Source organism: Panthera uncia, assembly GCF_023721935.1.
Source record: "Panthera uncia isolate 11264 chromosome B2 unlocalized genomic scaffold, Puncia_PCG_1.0 HiC_scaffold_24, whole genome shotgun sequence".
Classification (NCBI taxonomy): Eukaryota; Metazoa; Chordata; class Mammalia; order Carnivora; family Felidae; genus Panthera; species Panthera uncia.
This window is the reverse complement of record NW_026057580.1, coordinates 104785041-104807212: the sequence shown is the minus strand read 5'-3', so window position 1 is coordinate 104807212 and position 22172 is coordinate 104785041. Positions and strand designations below refer to the sequence as shown.

Below are 22172 nucleotides of genomic sequence, written 5' to 3'. Positions count from 1 at the left end.
GCGTGGAGCCTGCTTGGGATTCTCTCTCCTCCTCTCTCTCTCTCTGCCCCTCCCCCCTCTCAAAATAAATCAACATTTTTAAAACATGATGGTGAGGACTCTTTACAGATTAAGCATAATCTCTAACCACTGCATCCGTCCAGCAAGGTAGAAATCACTGTGTCATTTATCATCAAGGAGATGGAAGTTCGGAGACATCAGGTAAAAACCAGGGGTGTCTGGCTCGTGATGCTATCCTTTTCTCTGGAAAAGGTGTGTCCCTGACCAGAGATGAGCCAATCAGAGCCCTTCCACTCCCTATTATCTACTAACTGGAAAAGGGTCACAGGATGTGAGGCTTGGCAGCTGCCTCCAGCCCTGCTTCCCTCCTTAGGGAAAACGGAAGTTGGTGGAGGGCACAAAGCTGGCACACAGTGGAGCAGAGGCAAGGCTGGAGTCCTGACAGGCTCACGGTCACGGAGGTCTGGCTGTATCCCTGCCACAATTGCTGGTAACCAAAACGTATTCTTTGGTTATCAAAGAATATCAAATATTCTTCCACCAAAACGTATTCTTTGACCCCCACCCCCAAGCTGTTTGAATTTAAATTTGGTCACTTAAAATGAGGAGATCTACCTAATGCATGAAATAATTTTGCTAAGACTTCATAGCTGATAAACCATAATAATGATGGCTAATATTTTTACGGCAATTTATAATTGTACAGCAAAGTCTCATGTGATAATCATTTTTATTAGCTTTCCTTTATAAATTGTGACAAACTAGGACCCAGATTAAAAATGTGAAAATACACGGAGGTAAAGAATCGTCCTACTAGGGGCGTCTGGGTGGCTCAGTCAGTTGAGCATCTGACTCTTGATTTTGACTCAGGTTATGATCTCAAGGTCATGGGATGGAGCCCCACGTCAGGCTCTGCACTGAGCATTGAGCCTGCTTGGGATTCTCCCTCTCTCTCCCTCTGCCCCTCTCCCCTGCTCATGCTCTCTCTAAAATAAATAAAGTAAACTAAACTAAACTAAACTAAAATAAAATAAAACAGCCATGCTATTTTGTATGTCATTAAAGTCGAAAAACATAGGTGAAAGAAGGAAAAAGTAAGACTTAATGAAGAGCAAGCCCTATTTTTCTGACCCCTTCTGAATTTACTGCCATATCACCGGGTACAAAACAGCCCCACAGTGACTGCTCCTGTAGGATTTTCTTGGAAGAATGCTCCCACAGCCTGACTCACTCGCCTTTTTATAACAGTTCACTCCACTTAATTGGTAATGGAAACAAAGCAGATTTTGAAGAAAGGAACAAATCTCCACTAAGTCTTGCAGAAATAAATCAATCTCACCCGTTATTTCTTGGTAAATGATTCGGTCTTTAATTTCCATTCCTTTCGCTTTAAATATACTATTAAGTACTTAAACGACGGCATACCACGAACCATAAATCACAGCAATCCCTAATTCAGTTATAGTTTTAAGCAAAAGGGCGGTCCTAAATGGGACAGAGGCCAGGTGTGAGTGATCTTGTTTCTACTTAAAATACAGAGCTAAACTCCTTTGGGGGGGGGAGGGGGGAGAGTGAAGCAATTGAAAGTAATATGTCAATTCACAGATAGGATACTAAAAACAAACAGGAATGGGTCAAGAAGCAGGGTGGAGGGCCAGGACCCATCTCAAATTCAACTCCCAGGCTTATTGCTCAGTCATCAAAATGCATCATTAAAAAAAAAAAAAAAAAAAAAAAACCTCAAGGGGCACCTGGGTGGCTCAGTTGGGTAAGCAGCTGACTTCGGCTCAGAGCATGATCTCGCGGTCTGTGAGTTCGAGGCCCGCATCAGGCTCTGTGCTGGCAGCTCAGAGCCTGGAGCCTGCCTCCAATTCTGTGTCTTCCCCTCTTTCTGCCCGCTCGCACTCTTTCTCTCTCTCTCTCAAAATAAATAAACATTGAAAAAAAAACTTTTTTTTAATTCAAGCATCCTCGACCCACCATCTCAGTATTATCCCCCTCTTCTCCCTCAAAATCCAGTCTGTTGTGATCCATTGCCAGGTCTACTTCCGAATCGGCTGCTGCCTCTCCTCCAGCACAGCAGTCCCCCCCCCCACCGGCCCCGAGAAGCAGGACCCCCATCAGCTGCCAGGCTGCACATCCCACACTCCTCTACTGCTCCCAGTCACATCCAACTTTCTTTACCTCTCACCTTGCCTATGTCATTGGTTCCTTGGCTCTGACAGCTTTCACCGTGCACCAGCAGACTATGCAAGAGAAAAGGGGGCTAATCTAATAGCAGCAGGAGTATTTTAAAAGAGCTGCCTTCTCAAGGAGGTGAAAATGAAGAGCTTTAAAAGAGAATGGCCTCAAAAACTAAACTTAATTTGGATAAAGAAGCTCCAGCATTATGAGAGTCAAGTGAGAAAATTTAATATCTCTAAAAAAGAAAATCACTAAGACATTCTGGATATTTCTCAGAGTTAAGGCAACAAAATATTCTCTCTGCCCCGAGGCAAAAAGAAACAGCTTCTCCTCGGGGCACATTAGTGCAGAGAAGGCCCTCTACATTTGCACTACTGACCCTGAACTGGGGTAGCCAGGAGCGGATGCAAAGCTCAGAACTTCCTGGGACTTCAGATAGTTTATCCCAAAAAACAGAGGGTCAGCTCCTTGTCACTGGGGAGTTTTCTATCGCAAAGTCTCCTTGAAGGTATAGAGTTATTATTATTTTTTTTGTAACAAAGAAACAAAACAGAATCATTATAGTGATTAGTCCACCGCAAAGATAACAGGCTTTGAAAGCAAATTGCTTTGCTTTCAATTTTTCCAGCTACTTCAAGGTGACTCTCTTTTTTTTTAATTTTTTTTTAATGTTTATTTCTTTTTGAGACAGAGACAGAGCATGAGCAGGGAAGGGGCAGAAAGAGAAGGAGACACAGAATCCGAAGCAGGCTCCAGGCTCTGAGCTCTGAGCACAGAGCCGGACGCAGGGCTCGAACTCAAAAACCGCAAGATCGTGACCTGAGCCGAAGCCGGATGTTTAACCGACTGAGCCAGCCAGGCTCCCCCGGGTGACTTTTTTTTTAATCCAACTACTTTCAGAATAAAAAATATACAAAATTTCTAAATGAAGAAGTGGGAGCAGAATGAATTGGTAGGGTTCATTTCATCAGTTGTTCCCCATGCCGCTGGCATGGAGTTAATGGCAAAGGGCAGACTATTAAGGTAAGGAGCAAGCGCTGTCCCCAGACTGATTTAACACATGTCGTCCATTCAAATGTGTGTGGGCTTTATGGCAAACAGACGATGCAAATGCATTGGAAAGCCCCACTCGTTGTGTGAAAGCTTGTCAAAATGCCTTTTCTCCATTAGGGAACGCTGAGGAACAGTATAACCACTGTCGTGTGCAAGTCTTCAAATTTATCCCCTTTCAAAGTGTTCCTTGTTCTTGAAAGGCCTTGACAGTGCTCTTCTAATGCATACGTAGTCTAGCGCCTTAAACACAAAGCTAAGACACCAAGGGATAAAAGCCACATTCCAACTCGAAACTTGATGCATTTCAATGGCTGTGCTGCCACATTCGAATCAAAGGGGGAAAAACTCTTACTAATCCTAATTCTCTTGAACGAGTACATTTTAAGACTTTGAGGACATCCTTTGGAAATACAAGGAAGCCTTTCGAAGGTAGTAGGACTTGAGAAATATGAAAAGGAAGTTAAGAGCCCCTACCCCTGGGCTCTTGCAATTGCCATTCCTCATTTCAGGAAGGTTTTTCTGTTACTGTGCAACCGCAATCAACAAGTGATAACGCCCAGCCCCGCCCGGAGGCTGGGTCCTGCTCTGCGGGATGTATGGTTAGAGGACACAGTCACCGTCTGGCTGCATGACTCCAATATTTCATCCTTGCTGGTCAGGCCAGCTGCTGCAAAGACCTAGATCCCTGTTGTTATCATGGACACAAGTCCTTTCTTTCTCTTCCTCTGTCATAGCTTCTCAACAATCCAGAAGGAATGCTATTTTGTTGACCTCGGCTACCTAATGTCCACCTGATGCAATTTCACTTGGGGTCATGAATGATAAAATGAAAGCTGCACTTCAGTGCAAACTTGTCCTCTTGCAAACAAAGAATAAAGACATATTGAAAATAAAGTATGAAGACTTGTAGGATACATAACGATCTCTCTCTACTAAGGAAATCAGTTCATCAATTGCAACATGGATTTTTTTTCTAAAGTTTATTTATTTTTGAGAGAGACAGAGACAGAACGCAAGTGGGTTGGGGCAGAGAGAGAGGGAGGCACAGAATCCGAAGTGGGCTCCAGGCTCTGAGATGTCAGCACAGAGCCCGACGTGGGGCTCGAACTCATGGACCGAGAGATTATGACCTGAGCCGAAGTCGGACGCTCAACCGCCTGAGCCACCCAGGCGCCCCGCAGCATGGATTTTTCACATAGTATTTTTATTAAGTAAAGAGGCTTATTGTAGAAAAAAATAGTAGATAAGCAAAAAAAATAAATAAAATTTAGCTATAATCCTTTCAGAGAGTCACAGTTAATATTCTATAGTACATATCTCCAAAGTTTGGACATACTTCTTTCTCTCTCTCTCTCTCTCTCTCTCTCTCTCTCTCTCTATATATATATATATATATATGTGTGTGAATATGCCTATTTATGTATGTACCTATGTGTGTATACATGTGTATGTATTCACACACACAAAAAAGTGTTTACAAGAAACCTTTCACTCAAGCTCTTTCTCCTGTCTTGTATTCAGAAAAAGTGGCCACCTAAGAAGTATTTTATGAGCAAAGAATGGTCCATAAGACTTTTAACAGTACTTGTATCTTTAGGAAAAGTGCATTCAAACTCAGGTATTGTGACTCTGATGGCCTTAATTGGTTCAGTAAGTAGATGTGAGAAAAAGAGCAAGAAAAAAGGAAGAGGGTCCCTCAGCCCCAAACCCAAGCCAGCATGCACTTTGCTCCTCCTGTCCTTCCCCTGGATTTACAAAACTTCAGGGAGGAACACTGGCAGAACAGGCAGCAGAATGGAAAAAAGCCCATTTTGGGGATCTAGGTTCATATACTTCTGTCATCTCATGTGTTCACACCAACTGCTAAGATAAATTACTGTAGAAAGGATGGAAGGAGGGGAAATGAAGTCTTTCAAACATCCTATACACAATTGATAAAAACTAACCAAACCATTTTCTTCCTTCTCCAAGATCAGGTTTACTGCCATGCTTTTAAACATTGAAGGATGTATCTAAGTTTATCACCTACTAATGGTTCACATTATGGGAACGTTTATGTCAAATTCTTGAAAGCAAAAGTCTCTGGCCATTTTCATAGATATCTCATAAAGCTAAAACCACGAAAAATATCAAGAAAGTTGCAAACATAAAAATTATGAAGTCGGGGGCACCTGAGTGGCTCAGCTGGTTGAACATCTGACTATTGATTTCAGCTCAGGTCACGGTCCCAGAGTCGTGGGATCAAGCCCTGCGTCAGGCTCCACACTGAGCCTGGAGCCTGCTTAAGATTCTCTTTCTCTCCCTCTCTCTCTCTCTCTCTCCCCCTCCCCCACTCACCCTCTCTCTCTCTCTCTCTCTCTCCCCCTCCCCCACTCTCCCTCTCTCTCTCTCTCTGCCCCTCCCCCACTCATCCCCTCTCTCTCTCTCTCTCTCTCTCTGCCCTTCCCCCACTCATCCCCTCTCTATCTCTCTCTCTCTCTCTGCCCCTCCCCCACTCATCCTCTCTCTCTCTCTCTCTCTCTGCCCCTCCCCCACTCATCCTCTCTCTCTCTCTCTCTCTCTCTCTCTCTCTCTCAAAATAAATAAACTTAAAAAACAATTATGAAGTCTATGTTGAGCATCCTAAATACATCTTAGCTTGGGAAAAACTGTTTTCTGCCACATCAAATATCAAATGTATTTATCTCCAGAAGAGCTGCATTATTATTACTACAGAGGAACATCTTTAGATATTTATTAACATCACTCATGTCAAACTTCAAAAATAAGCTGAAATAAAACATTACTCACATGCTGGAAATGAGTAAAGTATTATCAACTTCTAGACACAGCTAATAATAGGGAAGAAGATATACACGTGGAATTATGTTTTTAAAACACATTACACATAGTGGGACGCCTGGGTGGCTCAGCTGGCTGAGTGTCCTACTTCAGCTCAGGTTCTTATCTCACGGTTCTCGGGTTTGAGCCTCACATCAGGCTTTGTGCTCACGGCTGGGAGCCTGGAGCCTGCTTCAGATTCTGTGTGTGTGTCTCTCTCTGTCCCTCTCCTGCTCACACTCTGTCTCTCTCTCAAAAATAAACATTTAAAAAAAAAAAACATTTTTAATAGGTTACAAATAGCAAAACACCCATGCTCTTCTAAAACACTACGTAACACTACAGCATTGAAGGTGCAAAAGAGAGGATCCAATCACAGCAAATCATGGCACGCTTACAACGAGGCAGAATTCCCTGCCTGGTCCTCAGGACTGATACCACTTTCTTCTTTTTATTTATTTATTTTTTTAAATGTTTTTATTTATTTTTGAGAGAGAGTGAGCGCGCACGTGCGCACACAAGTGGGGGAGGGGCAGAGAGAGACACACAGAATCAGAAAAACGTTCCAGGCTCTGAGCTGTCAGCACAGAGCCCGACGCGGGGCTCAAACTCGTGAACTGTCAGATCATGACCCGAGCTGAAGTCGGTGGCTTAACCGACTGAGCCACTCAGGCGCCCTGGGACAGATACCACTTTAAACACCATCTCCTCCACAACGTCTTCGAGTTTGCTCCAGAGCAGTGTCTGCTCCCTCCTCTCAACTCATAACATTATCTTCCGAAATACTCTTCTGTCCCTGTATCCTATTTTGAGACGTCTCTGGCAGTGCAGAGTTGAGCTCTTCTGTGGTGTAATATATGTTTCACAACCTTTCCCTTTGTGTACAAGCTGAATCCTTCCCAGGATTTCAGGGTCTCTGGCTTAAATGTTTTTGCACTTGTGAGGAACGCGAGCAGGGAGGTCTGTGGGTGCGTACACGTGTGCTGGGAAGAGTACGGGAAGGAAAAACAAGGACTGAGTCAAGTAAAAGAGAGACCACCGTCCTTAGAAGGTCAGGCGGTGAAAAGGGAAGAGAAAGACATGTGCCAGAAACCACGGGTGAAGACACACCAATCCCACGAGGGTCTGGTGAAGCCATATTGCAAATTAACTTAATAAACACAGAAAAAATATATAAATAAATAAATAAACACAGAAGCCAGTGCAAGGGATTGTGCACAAGGTAGAGGGTAGACAGGGCTGCTCTGCAGTGGGAAGGCATACTTGGAGTGACTGGCATCTTAGCAATCAAAACCAAAAGAAAACAAAACAAAACAAAACGAGGCACCTGGGGGCTCAACAGTTCAGCGTCTGACTCCTGATTTCAGCTCAAGTCATGATCTGCCGGTTCATGAGGTCAAGTCCTGCGTCAGGCTCTCTCCCTCCCTCTCTCTGCCCCTCCCCAGCTCATAAGCACACATACTCTCAAAATAAATAAACACAAACTTAAAAAAAAATAAAAATAAAAGAGAAGACCATTGTTATGGTGACAATAAGGTACCACCATGGCCCTGGTTAATACAAGTGGCAAATGCACTTTTACATAATTTTCAAGTGAATCCCCTTATTAGTAACTTGAACATGTCAAAGGAACAAAACAATCATGAATTTCTATTATCTTACAAACCGTAATTTATTTTCTCTGGTGTATAAGGAAAATATTGTGCACTTAATGAGATACACTAAAGTGGTGTAGCCATTCTTCCAGGGCATTGTGTTTAGATTTCAATTACCAAAAAATTCATATTTATAAATGTAATCTAGCCACCCATTCACTCCATATTTCCTAATACATGACACATGATTCTGAAACTGCCAAATGAATCAGATAAAAATGATGCTCATTTGGATAAAATTTTAAATCTGTATACTCTTTCTCAAAGAAAACAGAATACTACCTATTGTAGAGAGACATTATAGTTAATAATTAATAACAATTGAATTATTTTCCTCTTGTTTTAATTTTTTAATTTATTTTTGATAAAGAGAGACAGAGTGTGAGCATGGAGGGGCAGAGACAGAGATGGAAACGCAGAATCGGAAGCAGGCTGCAGGCTCTGACCTATCAGCACAGAGCCTAATGCGGGGCTCGAACTGGTGAACCAAGAGATAATGACCTGAGCTGAAGTCAGCCGCTTAACCGACTGAGCCACCCAGGCTCCCCGACAATTAAATTGTTTTCTTCTTTGATCCTTTATGTCTTAGCAACTGAAGACGTGAAATCTCTTTCTACCAGCGAAAGGAAGATGAAAATGTGGGGAGAAATAAGAGGTATATTTTCCCCGCTCTATTCTCTCTCAAGGAAAGCAGTTCTTCCCTTCAAAAATATCAAATCTGCTCCATAATTTGCACATGAGCAGAGAATTAACATAACAGCAAGAAAAAGTTTTACCAAGTAAATGATAGATTCATGGAATAGATTCTTCTTGAATGTTATTTTTCCGTCAAAAGGCAGGCTATAGTATAACCTGTATATACAGACCTGAAATAGTAAAGTAGAATATATTGTTCAGAAATGAGCAGCCTACACTCAAAGTATACTTTTCTCTGAGCATCAGGAAAACAGGCCATGCTCTTTAAAAGGATAGAGCATTTTAAAGGTATTGACAACAGCTTTCTATGAAGGAAAGAAATTCGGGCAGGATTGGGCCATGGGCCACCATTGGTAGGTTTTATAAGAACAATATGAGCACATAATTTTGAGGGGTAGTTGTTGCCCTCTGAAAATGTGCCAATTAAAGGCTATGTATAATTTTGCGTGAAATTATTGCCACTCATAAGTAAGGCTTTCTACTGGCATTGTTGATATGCTTAACCACTATATACGGGCACAAAGTCTACCACTTTAATGGAAATCGTTGATGTCATCACCAGGACAGAACCACTTAGTAGGGAAATTGGAAATTTAATTTCAATCAGATGAACAAAAAATGAAGAGGAACGCTTGAAGCGGTAACATAAAAAACACCAGCGATTAAAAACATTTGGAACCTTTGCTTACCCTTCAAAGGCATTTGTTGCCATGGTTTTTAAAGACCTCTGAAAGCTTCAGCTGTGTCCACAAGAGCTGCCAAGAAATAGGGGCTCTATACTGATTGTATTTGTCAAATGCTTTTTGTCTTAATTATCTTCAAGGTAAAGATTACTGTGCCAAAGGGAAAAAAAAGGACGAGCCACTATCATTTCACAGGTAAAAAAGACTATGATTTTGCTCTTCTGAGCCCTTCCTCCAATGCATGCGTGCGGGTGAGAACACACATCTAATTTCATACGATGGCAATCAAGACTAGCAAGTACCTAAAAGTGGTAATGAGAATGACATTCTTACATGGAAAGAAGTTCTGGGGTTTGAATCTCGGGGCGGGGCCTTTCTTTTCGTCTGATGAGAACCAGGAGCCAAACATTTAGCAAATTTACCAATACCTGGGGGTCAGGCCTTTCTTTCATAAAGTTTCATTAAAATGTTTTCATTTGAAAATTACATAATACTCGTATGTGTACACGGTGAAATTCTTCTGCCCTTCAGCCTCACGTGACTACAACATAGAGAGTAAAAATGAGAAGTGGAAATAATGGAAGGATTAGGCAAGCTCTGGGTTAGAAAGGATGTCTGTGGACTCCCACAGTATAAATAATTGGGGGGAAAAAACCTGCTTTTTATTTGAAAATCATAAAAATGCTTATATTTGTTCCTGCCGTCTACTATTTGTACAGCTTAATGTGATGGAGCCAGCATGTTCTTTTTTAAATTGTAAGCTCCTGGAGAGCAGCATTTGACCCTCTTGGGCTAATTTGTGATTTTCCTCTTTAGAAGGGCCTCAAACATACACTTTTAATAATAAGAGTGTTTCTTTCAAGGTTTTGGTAAGATGCAGGGAACTCATAATACATTATTATGAGAATCAAGAGGAAGTTTCTGGAGTTACTTCTCCATTATTAATAATGGGCAGCCCTCAGGAAGCAGTTAAACCATTCTTTTCACTAAGTTTCTTTAAAATTAATTGAGGAAATTGATTCAAATCCCCACCCCTGGATCGTCTGCAGAGTGCTGATTCACTTTCTGCATCTGCTGTGTAATTCTGCCTGGACACCCAGCTATCATGTCAAATTCAGTATGTCTGGAATTGAACTCACCCCAACCCCTCTCTAATTGGCCTTTCTCTTGCTCTTCTCAGCTCAGGTGGTGACACCATTATTCTTCCTCTGTGTCTGATACTTTTTAACCCCCTCCTCTCCCAGACATCCCATGCTGAATCATCTTAAAGCAATGTAGATTCTTTCATTATAATATCTTTCAGTCTACTTCTTTTTTGCCCCATTTCACAAATTCCCAAAAGACAAGATTTTTAGCCTTTCTAAGCTATTGGACTACCAGCCAACGTAGTCATCATGTTTCCACTTTCTCCCTCTGTGGTCTTCTCCTATATGCCTCTGGCAGGTTAATCCTAATTAAAGTGTGTTTTGTCCTATCTTTCTTATTATTGAAAAAAAAGCAATGGTTTTGTGTTACCTAAAGCCCACACACTGATTCTAACCTCCTTTCATACTTTTGTTTATTCACTGAATGGCTCCTATAAAACAAAGACTTGGGGAGCCTGGGTGGCTCAGTTGGTTGAGATTCTGACTCTTGATTTCAGCTCAGGTCACGATCCCAGGGTCATGGGATTGAGCCCCATGTTGGGCTCCATACTAAGCATGGAGCCTTCGTAAGATCTTTCTCTCGTGCACATGCTAAAATAATAATAATAATAATAATAATAATAATAATAAAGATTAAGCCTTGATCTGGGCCTTACCTGTGAGATGCTCACATTCCGTAACAGAAAGACACATCTACACAAATACTCACAGTCCCAGACAATGGGAACAAGGTAACACAGAAGGCCACAGGGGAGAACTTCTGCATTAACAGTAGAAAAGGTTTGATCACAGTAACTTTTGACTAGAATAGAAAGAAACTTTACTGTTAAGTTTGGAAAGAAATTCCCAGCAAAGAAATGGAATGCTCATATTTGAGTAACAACAAGTCAAAAGTAGAAACAGTGATTTGGAAATTCTTGAATGGTTGCCTAAGGATTATTCTATGGGCCAGGAAAGTCATTAAAGCATTCTTTATATACAAGGTATTGACATGATTAGTGATTTGCTCTAAGAACATTAGTAGAAGGGCAGTGTGCACAATGGCTTGGAAGAAGGAAAAACAAATGAACCCAATGGTTTAGGTGAAAGAGAAGGCAAAAGGAAAAATCAAATGAGTGCAGTGATCCTGGAGAAAGCGGGAATTGGATGAAGTTAGGGGGAATGAGAGACGTGGTCTCAACAGACTACACAACAGTTCGGCTGGGAAACCTCAGGGGCGGTGCTGCACAGTGAGCAGGAGCAGACACTGACTGCAAGGGCTGAAGTATGGGTACCTGAGGGTACAATCGGGAAACAGACACAAACAGCAGTCCTGGGGAGGAGTGGCTGGTGTCCAATGATGACACTTGAGGAGTCGCTACATGAAGCAAGGTGGAGGCAGGAGCTAGCTGTGGGAGATATTTGCATAGTTGTGGCACTTAGGGGCTTAAATATTGTTTCCCTAGGGCTTCCGTAACAAAACACAAGTGAGTACCTTAAAACAACATGAAGTATTGTCCCGCAGTTCTGGAGGCTAAAAACCTGAAGTCAAGTTGTCAGCGAGGTAACATGAAGTGGTAGTATAGCTAATGGTGTACAGATAGACTTGGGATTCCACTGCACACACTCTCTGAATGTTGTGGAGAACACCACTGCCTTGCCTCTTCGTAGCTTCTGGCTTTTGCCAGCAATCTTTGGTGTTCTTCGGCATGTAGACACATCACTCCAATCTCTCTCTCCATTGGCTCATGGCATCCTCCTCCCTGTCTCTGTATCCAAACGTCCCTCTTCTTCTTATAAGGGCACTAGTCCTATTCAATTAAGGGCCAATATGACTTCAACTAATTATATCTGCAAAGACCTTATTTCCTAATAATGTCACATCCTCAGGCACTGGGGGCTAGAACTTCAACATGGCTTTTGGGGGAGCACAACTAAACCCATAGCAGATATGCCTGCGACCATCTAGGAAACTGGGTGGAGAAAAAAAAAGGATGGGAAAATGAAAGGAACAGATTACAGATTACAGAAAACAGATTACAGATGCTGGGGAGTGCCTACTTCCAAAAAGCTGTAAAGGAGGGATGCCTGGGTGGCTCAGTCGGTTGAGCATTTGACTCTTGGTTTTGGCTCAGGTCACATCTCACAGGTTTGTGGGATGGAGCCTCACGCGGGGCTCTCTGCTGACAATGCAAAGCCTGCTTGGGATTCTCTCTCCCCCCACCCTCTGCCCCTTCCCACTGTTCTCTCTCCCTCTCCAAACAAACAAATAAACAAACATTTTTTAAAAGGCTGAAGAGAAAACAAAAAGAGGTAGAAAGAGAACAGTAAGCCCCTGTTCTCTCAAGACTTATTTACTCAGTTTCCACTGAGCTTTTCTTGGCTTATGCTACTTCACATTTCTGGAATTATTTTCCAGACTTCTTGTTGTCTATGAAAATCCTTCATTTCTTTTTAGACATATATTGAATACACCATTTGCATTAATGCTTCTCTTACTGGCCACACCGAATGAAATTTCCTCCTTCTCTGACGTCCTATAGCAGTCTTTATCTACCATTCTTTTGACTTCTTGTCACAGTCTATTTTTTTTATTTTTTAAAATGTTTATTTATTTTTGAAGGAGAGAGACAGAGCATGAGCTAGGGAGGGGCAGAGAGAGACAGAGGGAGACACAGAATCCAAAGTGGGCTCCAGGCTCTGAGCTGTCAGCACAGAGCCCGATGTGGGGCTCGAACTCATAAGCAGTGAGATCATGACCTGAGCTGAAGTCAGACGCCCAACCGACTGAGCCATCCAGGTGCCCCTTGTCATAGTCTATTTAACAGAGATGTGCCCAACACTACCAGAGGCACTGGTACAACAGTAACTCACAGGGCAGACCAGATCTGAAACCAGCTTTCACTGAGCTTACTTACATTCAAGTTTGGGTGGGAACATGGGGAAGCAGCACCTGGTACAGACAATCATCAACCAAATGAATAAATAAAAGAACTTCATTAAGGGTTTAAGGCCCTTAAAGTAAAAATAAGGGTAATGGAGTAAACATTAAAAAAAAAAAAAAAACTAGGGGCAAACATTTGTAGGGTTACTTTGGCTAAGGTAATCAGGGAAGATTTCTCTGAGAAAGCGATCTTGGGCAGAGATCCAAATGACAAGAAAGCAGCAGAGTAAATAAAGATCCAGATGTTGCACGCAAAGGGGAAAACATGCTGAGGTCCTGAGGAAGAAACACGGTTGGTGTGCTGGAGGAAGAGAAAGAAGGCCACTGTGGCTGGACTGCAGTGAATGGGGAGGAGGAGGGCGGAAATAAGCAGGACTAAGGGAGTGAAGAGTATTTTAAGCCATAGAAGGGAATCTGGACTTCAAGAGCAGTGAGTTTTAAGACCACATGACCTGATTAATATATTTAAAAGATTTCACCTGCTGTTACATGGAAACTAGATGGTAGAGGGGCAAGTGTGAAATATGAAGATCAAAGATTTAGTATTTTTGTGTGCATATACTGCCAGACCTCAACTTTGAGCCATATCTCTGAAAGGATTCCAGAGATAAAATAGTTACATAATGAGAGAGCAGCCTCCATTTATCCCCCATCCTCTGGACTTTTCCCAGGCATGGGTACATATGTCAAGCCGGAAGGTAGCCAGAAATAGGAAACTAAACATAAAAACTAATACAGCGTGGGTGAACAAGGGTGAGTCCCTAGGCATGAAAGAACTAAGTTCTCTTTTAATACAGCTCTACAAAGTGGATGGACCCAACTAAGTGGACTGAAGGTCTTCAGAAAGTCTCTGCTTATCCTCAGCTGCTGTTGAAGGAGCTATCCAGGGTGCTGGAATGTCTCACCACCCCCTCCCAACCTCCCCCACCCCCCGCCCCCACCAGTGCTTTCTAAGGCCTGATAGATAAAGCTTCTCAGTTATCCTTGTTGGACCCAAGACCCCACTGTCTTGAACCACAACCAGACTCCACCCTGGTATCACCCTGATGTCCTTAGGATCTTAGCTCACCTTTAATCCAACACCTGCCTGGACCATGTCTGTTTGATCTAATGGTCATCATCTTCTATATACACATTAGCGAGATAACATGAAGTGGTAGCATAGCTAATGGTGTACAGATAGACTTGGGATTCCACTGTACCTCATGACCATTTGAAATGATAGTGTCAGGGAAGAAGTGAGTTCAGGGGAGTCCTTTTTCCTCAAAACAATACTCAAAAGTAGTACCTGGCTGTTGAACCAATCATCACATCTGCTTATATAACTCATCCAAAGTCTCTGCTTACAATACATCTTAAGAAACACTGATTCTCCACCTGCAATGATTAACAAGTTCCATATAATACTCCATTTACCCCTTCCTTAAATAGTGTCTTTGCCTTTTCTTTAAAAAAAAAAAAAAAGAAAAAACAGTATGTTTAACTGAAGGCCATTACTCAATTTCTTGAGTAATCAAGTTTATACACTAAGTAGTGGATGAAAATTTGTATGCTTTCAAATCAAACACTTTACCTCTTCAACGAAAACACTTAGAGCACTAGAGCAATCTGATGGATACTCATTTCTAGCTCTTTTCTTAAGTAACAAGAAAAACAGGGACAGCTACAGCATCTTCAGAAGTTTCTACCTGCATGTCAGACCCTTCACTGTCCTTAAATAGGTTTGAGGGGCAGTGTGACTTATAAAGAGCCAAAGAAGTTCAGTAAAACTTTTTAGTTGCAAGTTATCAAGACTATCATGAGAAAATGGGACAAGAAATCACTAAACGTGCTCTTGTATTCCCTCTTATATGAACAAACAAATCAAATACATAGAAATGCTACTCAAGTAAAAAGGAAATAAACTACTTGGTTTCTACATAACCTAAGAATATATACATGGTTCAAGAACGTCTTTGTTTAATCTAAGGGTCAATTTTATTAATAACTATTCACAGAACTCCCCAAACTCCATTTCACCTCCTGGTCTTTGCTCATATGCTCATTCCTGTAAGTGAACACCCATCCCATCTTTCTTCATTTTGCTCACTTGCCTCATCCTCCAGACTTAATTTTAAATCAAGAAACATCCTCAGAGCCTGACTCACACCCACCAGCACTGAGACAAGTTTGGACTCTTGTAACACCCTGCACTCACCCTCATCTTGGTGCTTTTCACACTGTAATTTGGTTGCCAATTTATTTGTCCAACACTCCCATTACTTTCTAAGGTCTATGAGAATAAGGACCATGTCTTTCCTATAATTGTGTCTCCAGGGCCTTGTACAGTGTTGTGCTTAGTAAAGGTAATCAACAAATAAATGAATAAATAAATTTAATCATTTTAAGGTCCTCCCTCCCTATCTCTAAAAGTCAATATCTCTGCTTCAAATCTATACTTCTTCCAGAATATTGAAGTGGATTCAATATTCACCTCACTTAATAGACCTTATTTAAGTGATTTCATACCATGAAGTTTTTGAAGCCAGGTAGAAATTGTACTTTATACAATTTATACATAGTACAATTTTATATAGTATAATTTATATTACAATGAAATCCTACTATTTAGTCTGTGTCTACAAGATGGAAGTGAGACATGTATTTTAACCATCAAAAAGCAAGCAGAATTTTTTTTTAATATTTGAACTTAAGATAAAGCCATACCAATAAAACATTTATTTTTATTAGCTCACATTTCCTTCACTACTTTTTTACAAGTGTATCTTCCTCTTTTCTGTGTTTTTTGTTCTGATGCCTTAATGCTTAGAGACAATACTAAGTTTGATGTGAAGTTATATAGTTCACTTTTCAAAGCGGAACAAAAGGATGAAAATAATTTGTGAGAATGTTGCTATTATTCCTTGAAGAAAGGTCATTTCTATCTTTAATCTTAATAATTTGATTTTTATAACTAAAACATTTCTTATATTCGTCTATTATTTTCCTTATCTTTATCATATAATAGCACTTTACCTATACTGACTTACTTTAATCATATCATAAAACAAGTACCTTTGCCTCCCCAAATAAATTTCCCAAATAAACTCCAAATCTTGTAGGATTATGGATTATGTTTTACACTTATTTTGATTTCCCTCAGAACAACTAGCACAGGTACAAAGTAAGTTTTTAGTAAACATGAATAGTCAAAACTTCAGATTTAGAAACAATCTATTCCCTTTCCATACATTCAATCAAGGGTCAGCAAATTATGGCTCACAGGTCATTTCTGGTCAGTTCTGGTCTGTTTTTGTATACAAAGTTTTATTGGTGCACACCTATTTATTTATATATTGTCTATGGCCCCTTACAGGCCACAATGTCAGAGTTGAGTAGCTGCAACAAAGTCTATATGCAAAGCCTAAAATAGTTACTCTCTGACCTTTTACAAAAAAACAAATTTACTGAACGCTGCTCTAAATCGTTTTTACAGATGAGAGAACTCAGTATCAGATAAGTGACTTGTCCAAATTTGTAGTTGAACCTGTTCACTAAACCTACCCCTGTCAGATGATTTGTCAACACCAAATTAAATGTTTGATGAAAATAATGCTAGTTTAGAATTTACAAAAGCAAATAAACATTAATATCACAATTGAAGATGGCTGTCGAAAGACCTTTATGGGCTTATGCTAACCAAAACCAAAACAGAAATAACATTTTTCTAAATTAAGATAGTATCGCTGGGGCGTCAGGGTGGCTAGGTCAGTTGGGCATTCTACTTTAGCTCGGGTCACAATCTTGCAGTCTGTGAGCTCGAGCCCTGCATTGGGCTGTGCTGACAGCACAGAGCCTGGAGCCTGCTTCTGATCCTCTCTCTCTCTCTCTCTCAAAAATAAACATTAAAATTTCTAAAAATATAGTATCAGTTGGTAAAATTAAATAATCTATGTTGCTTGAACACATAGATATAGGTATGTGTGTGTGTGTGTGTGTGTGTGTGTGTATTTATTTATAGATATCTTTGTGTGGATACATATATATATGTAATATATATATAAACAAAAATTTACTATCAGAGAATATCATTAATTTTATTAAGAAATCCAACAAAAAAAGTCCAAGTACTACAGAAGACTTCTAAAAGATGTTGAAAATAATAACTGTCAAAAAACTGCTTTTCAAATGGACCAAGACAAAGTTAATTCAGCTAACCTAAACTCCTATCAGATTGCTATTCCTGTCAGACAAAGGAAATTTAGCATAGATATTTTCAATAGTAAAAATGAATGGTATTCCCCCCAGGGCATACTCTAAAATACAATAATATAGACACTCTTGGAGTAGAAGTAAATTGTAGCTGGCAGTATAAAGGAGAAGCTGTACTTGATAAACCATATACAAGAAAAGGATCAAGCAGACAGGTGAATGAAATGTAACAAGTAAATACTTAATAACTGCTTATACACATAATATGCCCCCCTATTACAAGTCACAGCTATTGTGTCTTCTCATTTTAGCAAAAGGTCATTTCATCCACTGAGACAACAAAGAGATGGAAGAAAAGCGAGAGAAGAACAAGTTAAATTAGAATTGGTCTGGAGCAAAGATCAGAACAGAAGACATGTCTGGACACAGCCAAGGTGGAAAGGTAATCATGTACAGACAATTAACATTACACAGTATCCTATAAGCTTAGTTGCCTACAACACACGAATATCCACCTGCCCTTCCCTCATCAGGGCACAAACATATCAATACCCAGCTACTGGAGTCCTCTTCCCGTAGGGTTGCTCAAGACTGCTTGGATCTTGCCAAATGGAGGAAGCGTAATTACTCAGCCACAACTGGCCTGGTCTTTGTCAACTCTTTCTCCTGAGAACTTTTTTTTCACTATCTTTCTACCAGAGATACTGGTGGACCTACTAGGTATTAGTGTTCTTCGACAAATGGCTGCTCTTATGCCTTCCTTCTTCAGTGGCTTCCCCCCTTAGGATTAAAAGTGGAATAGGTCGCTTTTAACACACTATTACCTTGAATACTTCTCTTGAAGAAGGCCTTACAGCCCTCACAGGACCATACTCCATAATGGTAGCCTGAGGCATAGTCATTGCATACTGCACAGTAGCGGGTCTCCTTGGCAGACTCCATGGCCATGCTTCCCTTATCACCAGTACTGGCCAATCTCTCTCTGCCACTCTGGCGCCGATTATCTGAATTTGGCCTGGAAAAAAAAAAATAGGAGAAAATAAAAAACAGTGAATCTATTAACATTAGAAAAGCAAAACATGTACCCTCTTCCAAAGAATAAGAGGCTTGGGGGATGCAGAAGATCCACTTTATTCTGACATTTTGAAATAATGAATCATAATGTAAGCTAATCTTTCATTACCTCTTGCCAGCTGTTGCAGCAAAAGGTGTTTGCCTATTATATTAACCTTGACGGGAAATTGTTTATTGCAAACTTGCTTAAAAAATGGACTGCCTACACCAGAATATATTATCTAGAAAATGACAAAATGAAATTAAGTGGTTTCTAATAGATTTATTCATTTTTTTCAGGGATTCAAAATTAATGCAGAACCATTAGAGACCAATGCTCATTCTAATTCTAGACACACTAAGAAGCCTTAGGAAATAGAGACAAAGTATAAAGCAGCTGGGGCATTTGAAACTCGAATGAACTGACGAACTCTGAACATGTATAGAAAGATAGCAATTCACATTTTCATGTCATTGTTACCATGTAACCCTTGATATCAATTTTTACAACTTGACTCTAATTTAAGGATGCCATTCGATATTCAATACTCCTTTTTAAGAATGTGTAGAATAAGGGGCGCCTGGGTGGCTCAGTAGGTTTAACATCTGACTTCGGCTCAGGTCATGATCTCATGCTTCATGGGTTTGAGCCCCACATCCGGCTCTATGCTGAAAGCTCAGAGCCTGGAGCCTGCTTCAGATTCTGTGTCTCCCTCTCTCTCTTCCCTTCCCCCACTCACACTCTGTCTCTGTCTCTCAACAATAAATAAAACATTTTTTAAAAAAAAGAATATGTATGGGGCGCCTGGGTGGCTCAGTCGGTTAAGCGGCCGACTTCGGCTCAAGTCATGATCTCACGGTCTGTGGGTTCGAGCCCCCCGTCGGGCTCTGTGCTGACAGCTCAGAGCCTGGAGCCTGCTTCCGATTCTGTGTCTCCCCCTCTCTCTGACCCTCCCCCATTCATGCTCTGTCTCTCTCTGTCTCAAAAATAAATAAATGTTAAAAAAAAAAAAAGAATATGTAGAATGAGAAGAGCAGAAGAACACAGACAATTACTCCAACCTATAAAAATTTCATAGAGGAAACATACGTCAGAAAGAAATGTGAGAATGGACAGTCAGTTCTGGAAGAACCAAGGAAACGGAAAAGTAAAAAGTTTTAAAGAAGTAGAAAGCTTTCAGAAGGTAGATGGATTAATAGTGCCAAATGGGGCAGAGAAATCCAATAAAGCAAGGACTGATGAAATGAAGTGAGAGTCGACAAAGAGGAACCTCAGCAAGGAGTTTGAGAGGAAGAGTACAGCACAAGCCAAAAGCCAGTGGTAGAAACGTGAATGGAGTATGAGGAAATCAAAATGAGAGAAGGCCATTCCTTTGAGACTCTGGATGAGAGTGAGCAGAGACAGAGATGGGGTGATCACTGAAGAATATAGGGATTAGGAGGATTTTTATTGGCCAACAGGGCGGAGAAGTAGGGGGAATCCATACTTCCCGTGTCTCTCAAACAAAGACGTGTAGAAGCCAAAGGACTTTGAACACCAGAGCCTGGGAGGAAAAGAGACTGAATCTAGTAGGAAGAAAATGAGAAAGCTCGAAAAAAGATAGGTGGGTAACTGCGAACTGGGGGAGATAAAAAAAGGCCCCGTGGGCACGGAGGGGAGGGACCCCCTTCTGCGGAGAGACAAAGGGAAGAGAAAGAGCAGGTAGGGAAGTGCAGGACCGTAGCTGGACAGGAGAAAGACCTCGGATTGAGACTGAGAGGCATCTGATTCTAACTGCGGGGCTTTCTCTGGACTGGGGCGGGCTCCCTATTCGCACACCTGGGGAGGAGGGGCGCCAGCCCTGGGTACCGTGGTAGGTCAGGGCTCAGTCCTCAGCAGGAGAAAGTGGTTCCCTCCCTGAAGGGCTGCGCGATAGCACAGAACCTGCCTGCGTCCGCCACCCTGCGCGCAAGTGGCTGGGCCGAGGGCTCAGTCTGCAGGAGGAAAAGGCCGCCGTTTCCCTGGAGTGCCGTGGGAAAAGACCAAGCCTGGTGTGTCCGCCACCCGGGGGGCTCCCGGGGAGGGCAGCGGCTCAGTCCACAGTAGGAGAAGGCGGTCCTCCCTGAAGTGCGGGGGGCACAGACAAAACCAGCCGAGACCACATATCACGCACCGAGTGAGGACGACTCAAACTGAGTCCACCGGGTGGGCTCCGTGGAGAAGACACTGAGGGATCACCATCCGCCCCCCCCCCCCCAAGCAAGGCAGGGCCTCAGGGATCACTCCCCCGCCCATAGTGGAGGTGGGTCCACATTACGCCAAACCACGCCCCCTTGTGCTGGGTAACTGCGTAGCCACCAGATCGGAACAGACCTTGCAGACAGCTACTCCCGACAAGTGATGCAGTTGCCTGGATTAACTCTAGGTCAACTCTGGATATATAAATATATTCTACTCCCCCTTTCTCCTCCTTATCTCTTCCCTCCCCTAGGCTGGTTACTCTGGTTATTGGTCTCTCTAAACAGACATATTTAATCCATTGTCTTGATACATGCTCTACACCTCCTTCTTTACACTCCTTTCTGTCTGGAATAATCAAGCCATAGAGTTTCTCTGTCTGGGTAACTTTATCTTCATTTCATTTTCCCCGCCTCCATCTTTATTTGCCTTTCTCTCTCTCTGGATTAAGCCTTTTAGTCTCTCTGCCTAAATCAATGTTTATTTTTTCTACCCCCCTCCATGCATTTCTCTCCTTCTATTTTCATCAGCACCGCCTCCACCCTCTTTACTTGTAGTTGGTGTTTTTGGGTTTTTCGTTTCTAGTCTTTAGTTTTTTGTTTGTGTTTATTTGTTTGTGTTATTCGTGTGTTTGCGTGTTTTTGTGTCCTGTTTGTCTATCTGTTTTCCTTTACAGGGCTACTCCAAGGAACAAATCAAAGCACCCCTGATGGAGGGTCCAAAATATCACTATGAGTAGGATAATAAAATAACCAAAGTCACAACAACAGAGAGCAAGTAACGATCTCTGAAAACACACCACCTGAAGGGCCAGGCTCTGGACGGTGTATGACCCTCTTTTAATATAGCAGTGCTCACAGGTGCAGAGCCCACAAACTTTTAAAACGCATAAGGGACAGAAAACTAGACAAAATGACGAAACAGAAGAATTCTCCTCAAAAGAAATTCCAGGAAGTAGCGACAGCTAGCGAATTGATCAAAACCGATTTCAGCAACATAACGGAAGAAGAATTTAGAATAATAGTCATAAAATTAATCGCCGGGCTTGAAAAAAAGCACAGAGGATAGCAGAGAATCTATTGCTACAGAGATCAAGGGACTAAAAAATAGTCATGATGAATTTAAAAATGCTATAAATGAGGTGCAAAATAGATGGAGGTGGCCACTGCACAGATTGAAGAGACAGAGGAGAGAATAGGTGAATTAGAAGATAAAATTATGGAGAAAAAGGAAGCTGAGAAAAAGATTTAAAAAATCCAGGAGTACAAGGGGAGAATTAGAGAACTAAGTGATGGAATCAAACAGAACAATATCTGTATCATAGGAATTCCAGAAGAAGAAGAGAGAGAGAAAGGGGCTGAAGGTGTACTTGAACAAATCATAGCTGAGAAGTTCTCTAATCTGGGGAAGGAAACAGGCATTGAAATCCAAGAGGCACAGAGAACTCCCTTTAGACATAACTTGAATCGATCTTCTGCATGACATATCATAGTAAAACTGGCAGAATGCAAGGATAGAGAGAGAATTCTGAAAGCAGCTAAAAATAAATGG

General features: G+C 41.5%; 1 protein-coding gene across 1 annotated transcript in view; it reads right to left on the bottom strand.

Moving 5' to 3' along the window:
- LOC125938038 (estrogen receptor) overlaps positions 1-18380 on the bottom strand; it is a 31754-nt gene extending 13374 nt beyond the window's left edge. Inside the window, exon 1 of the mRNA XM_049653076.1 lies at positions 18175-18380. Within this exon, the coding sequence (XP_049509033.1) occupies positions 18175-18298 (124 nt within the window). The 5' untranslated portion in view covers positions 18299-18380. The remainder of the gene's footprint in view (positions 1-18174) is intronic.
- Between the last annotated feature and the right edge of the window lie 3792 nt (positions 18381-22172).